The following is a 9,685-nucleotide window of genomic DNA, read 5'->3' as shown; positions in this document are numbered from 1 at the left end:
ACTTAGTAACTTCATCTGGCATGTCAGCTGCACCCTTTTCTGGAGCAAGTGCACCTGGCCCCAGCCCTTCATGCTCAACACTAGCCATTGAAGAAGTCTGCACAATACTGTAACACGCCACCCCAATCTCCACGAGCGACGCAACATTACAGGGGTTGCAGCATGTGGAGTTCAGTCTGTGTTCCCTTTTGGGACAAGGAGGCACACCAAGAGACTGTGGTGTCTTTTTGAAATATGGTTTTATTTGCACATATATAGATGGAGGGATTGCGTTCACATTCTTGGAGCGTCTGGCTTAAGGGCAGCATTGGATTCATAAGACAGCAAAAAGCCACCTTCAGTGTTTCTTAGTTCCAGCCTGTCATTCCCCCCCCCCCCCGCTCACATGGAGTTCTGCCCCAATCCTCCTTCTCCTTGCTAACTGATAGGAAGGGCCTCCCCTAGCCTATGTCATTCAAAGTTGAAACCCTGAACCTGCCCTTTGCCTCTTCCCACTAGCACCCAGCAAAGAAGGGGCAGCAGCTCCCCTTGCCTGGCTGTCTTGCCCTCCTTGAAGGGCCATGCGTATTTAGCCAGCTCTAAATCCAGGGGGGTTCTGTGTTTGGCAAAGTTTAATCCAACCTTTATTAATTCTAACATTTACTATATCCAGGAATTTAGGGAAATCTGGCCCCCCACCAATCCAAATTCATAACAGAATTAGAATGTGTCAGCTGCGATTTGTCTGGGATAATAATAATAATAATAATTTTATTATTTATACCCCCCCATCTGGCTGGGTTTCCAGATAGGCTTACAACCTATCTAAAAACATAATAAAGACATCAATCCTTAAAAATTTCCCTAAACAGGGTTGCCTTCAGATATCTTATAAAAGTCTGATTGTTGTTTCTTTTCTTGACACCTGAAGGGAGGGCGTTGAACAGGACGGGCCCCACTACTGAGAAGGCCCTCAAAAGATCAAACCACATTGTGCACCGCCCAATTCTTTGGGGAAAGTACCAGGATTCTTTGGGGAAAGCAGTGCACTTTAAATGTAAGGGACATATAAAATACATATGCAGCCACATGGTGTGTGTGAGAGAGATGCTGTAAAAGCTTTTTAATGTTTTCGCTTTTTTCAATACTCTCAATCTTCAGCCAAATCAGGCTTCTACAGCAGCTTACAAATGTCAATGATATGTGAGTCCCTGCTCTCAACTTTAGTTCCAAAGACACAACACAAAAGGAAAGAGAATGTGGAGGGGAGGAGGAAAAACACAAACACAGCTACACATTATACAGTACCTGTAAAAGGACATTCAAACATATTCTTTCCCTTTCAAATAAATTCGGGGTGCTGCAGTTTGTTAAGGGTTGCTGGGAATTGCAACCGTGAGGGGGTAAATTCCGATGCCCAGAATGCCTGGAGGGAAAAGCATGTGTTTGGAATGCTCTTTAAAGGCTTGGTGTGTACAAAACACATACATTACTTACAGAGTTCTTGGAATGACCTGCTGTGAAAGAAAAGACTTTCAGGAAGAGGAGAAGCTGAAAGCTGCTGGTCCTTTCGGTGGAGCTGATGGAAAAAGTTTTGCTATGGCATATATGTATATATAATATATATATGCAACCTACGTAGCACGCGCACACAAATAGTGGTGGTTTTCATTGTGGGTTTCTGCACACAATGCAAAAATACGGGAAAAGAGACTTCAAAAAATAAATAAGTCTGTATTTGAACGATCAGGAAATATCCGCCGTGTACGCTTGGGGGGGGGGGAGACGCGGCATGGGTGACGTTTAGCAAAGGCGGCCTAACTAGGGTGAGCAGCGGGCGGGGGGGGGGGAGAAAGAAAGAGTCATTCCGCGGGGCATCGGAGCCTCCAGCCCTTGAAGGGAAAAGGGGCTGCTGTGGCGCCGGCGGGGGCGAGGCCCGGCTTAGGAGGCCGTCCCCGTTGCGGCGAAGGGGCCTTCCTGCCCCGGCGAACTCCTGCCCGGCTGCCCCCTTCCCCGGCGCAGCGGCGGCTGCACCATCGCCGGCGCCTCCCCTCAGCTTTCCCAGCCTTCCTCTCCGCGACGAAGGCGCCCGCCTGGGCCTAGCCGCGCCTGGGGGGGAATCCCGCCCGGCTCCTTCTTCCTGCCTTCCTCTCAGGCCCGCCTCGGCCTAGTCCGGGCAAGCCATGTGAGCGAGCCTCCCTCGCCCGCTCCGTCTCGCTCGGCCCCGGCGGCTGCTCCGGGGATGCTCTTACTGGCCGTGGGCGACGCCGACGCCGCCTCAGCCGCCGGCCCCAGCCCCGCCATGGAGCCCCCCAACCCGGCGCTGGTCATCCGCATCCGCGTCCCGGACGGCGGCGCCGTGGACTGGACGGTCCACCCGGCGCCTCAGCTGCTCTTCAGGGACGTCCTGGTGAGTGAGAGACGAGGAATATGGGGCTGGGGGTGGGGGGTGTCACTCGGGGTACCCCTCCCCATTGGCTCGGGTGTGAGGTGCCAGGGAAATATGGGTGGGTGGGTGCCCCGGGTGCGCTGTCTATTGCGCTATCCCGGGGGCATTTGGCGGAGTAGCGGTGGCTTCTTCCCTGCCACTTACCCCGCATTTCCACCGCCTTCCGGTGGGAGGCTTCGGTTTCGAAACACCGCAACTACCCTTATTGGAGATGTGGGGTTGGGATATCTTCTTGCTTGTTCCGTGGGGTTTGTTTTGCATGCCTTCTCCCCCCACCCACAACCCCGGATTAACAGGTGGTTATCTCCATCCCACACTACCCCGCAGCTGCTGCGAAGTAGACCCAGGCTCCCCCTCTTTTCAGTTGCAGCAATGGAGAATTTCAGTTTTGTCCAGTGAATTGGAAGCTCCTCTTCCACTTAGGGAGGTTTCAGAGAATGACGGGGAATTCTGCATCCAGATTGTAAACTGGTTGTTGGAAATTTATCACATTTTCCTTGGAAAGTGTTAACCTGGTTACGTTGGGTGTTGGCATTTTGATGCCTGTGTCCTGTGGATGCTGTACACATGAAGGGCCCAAATCCAGTCATGTTCTTAACGTTCCAATGGTTTTATTACATATTTTTTATGTTTTTATTGCTATAAAGTGTTTTGATATTTTTTTAATGATATAGGGGTATACAAATATTTTAATAAATACACACCCATCTGGAAGCACCACTTTATCAGAGTAGTCAAAAGGCACAAGATGCACCAGCTTTTCTGAAACACAGGTCTGGGAGAGAAATGTAATAAAGCCTTCAGAATTGCTTCCTCTCCATCAGCATATTGTTTTGGGTTAGTGAATAGACTAGACTTCCCAGATCACAATTTTAATAATAATAACTCCCCGCTCCTTTTTTTTATAGCAATAATGACTTGTGATGTGGTGTGCAACTCCAGGCACGTGAAGATGAGTAGTTGTGGCCTAAACCACAGAGCCTAGGGCTTGCCGAATCCCCGCAACAGGGTGAGCTCCCGTTGTTTGGCCCCTGCTCCTGCGAACCTAGCAGTTCAAAAGCACGTCAAAGTGCAAGTAGATAAATAGGTACCACTCTGGCGGGAAGGTAGACAGCGTTTCCATGTGCTGCTCTGGTTCACCAGAAGCAGCTTAGTCATGCTGGCCACATGGCCCGGAAGCTGTCTGCGGACAAATGTCGGCTCCCTCAGCCAGTAAAGCGAGATGAGCACCGCAACACCAGAGTCGTCCGCAACTGGACTTACGTAACTGTCAGGGGTCCCTTTACCTTTACCTAGTTGTGTTAGTCTCCTGCAGGAAAAACAGTCAGAGTCTCGTGGCACCTTACAAGACTAAGTTTGAATCAGAGCAAACTGTGGGTTGATGTTTATTCTGATTCAGCAGTAAACAGTGGATTTTCCAGGGGAGAGCAAGGGGGCAAATGAAAATTCTCTTGGACCAGTGCCAGGAAATCACAGGAGAAACGGAAGTGTGGATGAGCCCATATGAATGTATTATGGCATAGGTTTTTATGGACTCAAGCCCACCTTGTTAGATTGTGAAGTGCAATCTTAGTTGGCAGATATGTAAAGGAGAAATTTGTAAGATGGGACTTTAATGGCAATGAGAATAACTAGTGTCTGCAAAGGATAATTAGTTCTTAAATATATGTTAAATGGGTATTGCTTTTAATGTTTTATAGTAGCAGACTGGTGATATGATTTCATTAACACCTGTAGTGGGACATGGAAGCATTTGCAAGAAACATAGATAGCACAAATACACATTGGTAAATCAGTTAGTGCATGTAGTGTGATAATTTGTCCCATGCATGTTTACTTGGAAAGAAGTTCAATGGTGCTTGCTCCCAAGGTCTGTGCATAGAACTGCAGCATAGTTAAAAGAAAGAACATTTTTTTAAACTTTTGAATGATGGCAACTTCTTCTACAGTGCAGAAAGCTGGTGATGCGTGGTAGATTTGTATGAAATTAACCAAAACCAGCAGGCAGACCTGCTCTACGTTCTTCTTGCATCACATAGACAGTTTTCACAAAAAAAGTTCTGGTAAATATTTCTGAGGTTCTCTAATATTTAGGTTCAGCTGGTTGATCAGTGAGGCCAAAGGGGGGGGGTCCTGTCATCTGGGCAGCCCAGGACCTCCATATACCCCAGAGAGGGTTTTTTGGTGCTGCTAACACAGAGGTTTGACTTCACCCCCAGAGGCACACTCCATTGTCTCTTGAGACAGATGGATGCCAACAAAGTTAGGATCCGCTACTAGGTCACAGCCTGACCTAAGGTGGGTGGCAACAGCAAAAAAGTTATGAAGGTCCCCAAATGCACATTTAGGCAAAAGGTGAGTCTGGATTCTGAAAAGAATACTGCTTAAGAATCTGGAACAATCCCTTTCTTTTGCAAGAAGGGACAAATTTTTGGCTATACACCTGAGCTTCCAATGTCCACAATGGCTTCCCTTTTAGAGTGCTGAGTCTTGAGCTTTTTGTTTTTCTCTCCTTGGGCTGATCTAGTACTCAGAGAGTCATGTAAAAACAAACTTTTAATGTGGTTCAACCAGTCTTTTGTATGTGCAGTTAAAGAAGGCTGACCTGTGGTAAAAGGAAAAAGATGCTCTGCTGTTTCTTTGTGAACCCAAACTTTACATCATTTATCATGTATAGACTTTGAAGATAATGGCTACTTTCCCAACTCAGATTTCCAGATCACCCTGTTTACATTCTTGTCAGTGGCACTTTCACATTAGCTTAAAGCGTACCAAAGGCCATTTTCCTAGTGAGGCTGGTAACATCTGACACTAGTGAAGTAAAACTTGGCATGTATTTTAGAAACTGGGTTCTTAAGGTACATTTTATTTATTTATTTATTATCTAGCCAAATAGTCATTTCTGCACTTGAGTTTGCCTCCAGGTTAGTGTATGTTCAGCATTCAGTTACTTTAATAGAGTATGAGTAGTTTTGTCTTCCTAGGGAGAGAGAGTTGGATTAGAGCAGTGTTAGAAACTGAGATAAGAAAGCTAGGAGCTAAATAGCACCTTAAACCTAGGTTATGGGCGCCACAGTGGAGTGTCTAGGCATGCTTTTTTTTAATAACAAGAATACAAAGCCGAAAATGAATGAACTGCAGCTAAAATCTTATGTCCATAACTCACATGGTCTAGTCCAGTGTTTCCCAACCGGTGTTCCGCGGCACACTAGTGTGCCGCGAGACGTTGCCTGGTGTGCCGTGGGAGGGAGGCGGGTGAGTCGGGCGGCGAGAGGCGGGGCGGCGGCGAGGAGAGGCCGCCCAGCGCGGGGCTCTCGCCGTCTGCCTGCCTGGCTGCCTGCGTGGCGCTGACGTCACGGGGCTGTAACGTGCCCCACATAGGCATGCGCGGGGCGGCGAGCGAACTCCCTCCCACATCCCATCGCCGGCTCTGCACCAGGCGGTAGAGCTCGGCGAAGTCGCCGCGCTGGAAGGCCAGCAGCGCGCGCGCCTTGGCCAGGCTCTCGCCCGCCTGCGCCTCCAGGCACGGTGCCTCGGCGTCGGGCGGCAGCGAGCCCAGGAAGCGGCCCAGCCAGCCGGGGTCGCCCGCCTGCAGCAGCGCCTCGCACCTGCACGAGACCTGCTCCGCCGAGAAGCGCGGCGAGCGCGGAGGATCGGGCGCGGCGGAGGCCAGCCCCGCGCTTGGAGAGGGCGCAGCAGCCGTCGCCAAACCCGATCCTCCTCCTCCTGCTCCTCCGCCGTCCTCTGGCTCTCGGCCGGGAGGAGCCTGCGGCGACGGGGCAGACGCCGAAGTTGGCAGAAGTTGGCGCGCCTCCTCGGCAGCGCCTTCGTCCTCCTCCTCCTGCCTCTGCTCTCCTCCGGCCGGGGGGCTCGGCGGGGCCCGCGGGGAAGGAGGCCATGTTCGCGGCGCGCGGGATCACGGCCCCCCTCGCCCGCCTCCGGCCCGCTCCCCTCCCCCTGCGCGCTGCCCTAGCCATGCGGGTCTCCTCCCCCTGCGCCGCCGTCCCCTTTCCACATCCTAGGAGCCGCGGTCCGCCTACCGCCCCCGGGCCGTGGCGCGGCTCCCAGCCCGGGCTGGCCTCCGCCTCCTGGGACGCGCGCCCACCCCCGCGGCCCCCCAAACTTCGGAGCAACTCTCCAGACGCTTCTCCCCCGCCTCGGTCTCCCTCCTTTCCACTTCTCTTCCCCCCTTCCTTCCCTCTTTCTTTCTCTTTCTCTCCCACCCGCCTTTCCTTCTATTAACTTTCCTTTCCCCTCCCTTTGTCCTTCCTACTTTTACTCCTGGGCTCCTCCCCCCTTTGCGCAGCCACAAATCAATCTCTCTCTCTTTTTTCCCCTCTCTCTCTTCTTTGCTCAGACGCAAAAAAGCGCCGCTTTTTGGAAATCCGGACTGCTGTCCCCACTGAAACGATACTTTAAAAAAGGAAGAACCCACTGGCTCTTATTTCTGTTTAAAGCAGTAGATCCCAAACTCTTTTGGCCCACTGCCCCCTTGGTTCCACATCCCCCAGTGTCCCCTATGCTTACTCTATAGAAAGCATTACAGGGGTTAACGCGGCTCGCTAAGGAAGATATTAATAGAATTCTGCATTTGGGGGGAGACCCTAACAGTCATCTACCATTACCTTCTATGCTGTTACTATTTTTTTATTTTTTTTTACATAAGTAAAAAGTGACCTTTCCCCATCTGGCATGGTGGTGTGCCTCGAGATTTTTTTCATGAAACAAGTGTGCCTTTGCCCAAAAAAGGTTGGGAAACACTGGTCTAGTCCTCATCTGAAGACTGCAAAAAACAAAGCCCTGCCCCACCCCCTTATATTCTTATGAGGGTCTCTTCTCCAGTCTTCAGAGAGTGGCTGGAAATCAGGAAGCAGAAAAAGGTGCTCCTTTCCTTCCAGCAGTGGCAGTTTAATCTGAAATCTTAGGTGCAGTACTGCGCCCAGAGCTCAGAAACTGCTCACATTAATAAAATTCCCTGTCGCAAAACACGCCTAGACCAAGGGGAGTTTCTAACGCTGGATTAGAGTGTCTTCTTCTGTGGCAGTATACTTGACACATGCTTACTGAACGCATGATGAAGGAAAATATTTGGATGAAGGTACACCCAATCTGCAGGTGACACCAAAGTGGCTGGAGGATCCAACTTAGTGTACAGAATGAATTTTATCTGAGATAAATGTAGAGTTTTGCATTTGAGTATACAAAATCTGATGCACAAATAAAGGACGGGTGACCCCCTAACCTTGCAGCGGTAGATGTGAAGAGTATCTGGGATTTTAGTAAACCACAGGCCAGCAAGAGTATGCAGTGGTTAAAATGGCTAATGGGATTCTTGGCTACATGAAGAAAAGTATAGTGTCCAGGGCATAAGAAGTAAAACTCAGACCTTGGTTGGATCTTCTTTGACATACTGTGCCAATTTCTGGGGCACCTCAGTTTAAGAAAAGTATTGCCAAATGAACATTTCCAGAGGAGGATGACAAAGATCATGATTGGTCTAGAGACTCTTATGAGGAAAGGTTGAAGGGGGAAGAAATCCAAGGGAGAAGAGCCTTAGGAAGTGATGTTAAAGAGGCAATGCAATACATTTTAAGGGGTTTCACATAAATGATGGTGCAAATTTGTGTTCTGTTGCTCCAGGGGATGACTTAATGGGTTCAAATTACATGATTGGTCATATTGGCTAAATATTTGGAAGAACTTGAAAGGAGCTATTCAACAGTAACAGACTGTCTCAGAAGGTGGTGGACTCTATTTTTTGTTAGAAGTTTAAAAGCAGAGACTGGATGGCCCTCCTGTCTAAATTGCTAGATGAGCAGGTTTTCTGCATTGGTAGGGGAGGTAATTGGACTAGATGACCCTTGAGGCGACTTCTAACTCTATGGTCCTGTGACTTGGTTTTGCTATTGGTATCTTCTATTCCAGCAGCAAGAGAGAAAAACCAGTGAATGTGCTAATAAAGGATCTGAAAGTAACTGGTTCTACAAAAAGGGTTGATAAAAATATAGCTCACTCTGTCTCCATTTTTATATTTATTTTGCAGGATGTGATCAGTCAGGTTCTGCCTGATGCGACGACAACAGCCTTTGAATGTGAGTATGAGTATGAATATGAGTCTGAGGATGGCTCAGTACTCGCATTATTTATTTAAAAAAATGACAACTACACATTGTTTATGTTCAGATATGCTACAGTTAAATATTTATATATGAATGCAAGTTTAATGATGATCCCAAGCTAAGTAATATTTTATTATTTAATCACATTTTGAGAGTGCATATTTCTACAATATAGCTTTAATTACCAGCATGACCTTACAGTGCTCTTTGTGCGCGCTGCAATTATATTGCTCAAATTAAATGAAAAGTATAAAGTACCTGGAGGCTTTGTAGGCTGAGATTTTAATTTTCAGATTTTATTATTATTATTAAAAGCAGAAATCAGTAGCTAGCTTTCAGAAGAGTGGAGTGTACAAATGTAGAACATTAGATTGGTTGCTGAAATGTCATATTCTCTAGAATCAGGGGGCTCTCATCCCTGATCATTCTGTTAGTGGGAGAACATCTATTGTCTCAGCTCAAGTCTCCAAAAGCTTAATCTGTGCAAGTTCCTGATATCTAGCTCTTGATGGCAGAACTGTCAGTACTAGGCTGTGTAAAGTAATGGTAGAGACCGTACACTATGGATTGGATACCTTAGGTTCAAACCTCAGCTCAGCTATGAACCTAATGGGTGGTCTTAAGCAAGCTGCTATCTTTCAGGCCCACTCCCTTGCCCTCAGTCTGTAATATGTGGGAAATGAGACTGGCATGGCTCACACGATTGTTATATAGAGATTTCACACTTGCCGTGAACAGTTAGGGATAAGCATTATTTTATTATTAATAATTATTCTATTGCTGGGGAAGAGGTCTTGAGACATGGAAAGGGTTTTAAGAGTTTGGGTCTGGTCAAGCTTTTTATAACTGTTTGTGTGAAGACATCTGCTTGCTGCCAAGACTGTCCTTTCAGCTTTCCTGCTTTGTGCATCAACCTCTTGTGTGCCAGGAGCAGGCACTGCAGCCGGAGCAGTAATCCACATTACTGACACCTTTAGGCAGAACTTGCCTTGACATATAGATTTCACATCTGCTGCTGTGCTTTCCAGTTCTTGGTTTTACCCTGTCATTTTACACCGGCATGACATTGTTTCCCCTGCCATTTAAGTGGCATCAGAAATATGTTAACGTATATTGATGCTGCTTGGTTTCAGGGTTA

General features: G+C 48.2%; 1 protein-coding gene across 9 annotated transcripts in view; it reads left to right on the top strand.

Annotated features, from left to right (window-relative positions):
* The first annotated feature begins 1,812 nt into the window (after positions 1–1,812).
* The window catches only part of MAP2K5 (mitogen-activated protein kinase kinase 5), a 129,433-nt gene continuing 121,560 nt past the window's right edge, over positions 1,813–9,685 (top strand). For 5 of the 9 annotated variants that reach the window (XM_081888609.1, XM_081888607.1, XM_081888611.1 and 2 more), the window contains exons 1-2: positions 2,673–2,891; positions 8,472–8,520. In XM_081888609.1, coding sequence (XP_081744735.1) covers positions 2,688–2,891; positions 8,472–8,520 — 253 coding nt within the window. In that variant the 5' untranslated portion in view covers positions 2,673–2,687. Of the gene's footprint in view, positions 2,390–2,672; positions 2,892–8,471; positions 8,521–9,685 lie in introns of those variants that run through there. The other 4 variants (XM_081888614.1, XM_081888612.1, XM_081888610.1 and 1 more) reach the window with 3 other exon arrangements.

This window comes from Podarcis melisellensis (genome assembly GCF_964234715.1).
Source record: "Podarcis melisellensis genome assembly, chromosome: 14".
In the NCBI taxonomy this organism is placed as follows: domain Eukaryota; kingdom Metazoa; phylum Chordata; class Lepidosauria; order Squamata; family Lacertidae; genus Podarcis; species Podarcis melisellensis.
The sequence above is the reverse complement of the archived record's forward strand: the minus strand, read 5'-3'. Positions and strand labels throughout refer to the sequence as shown.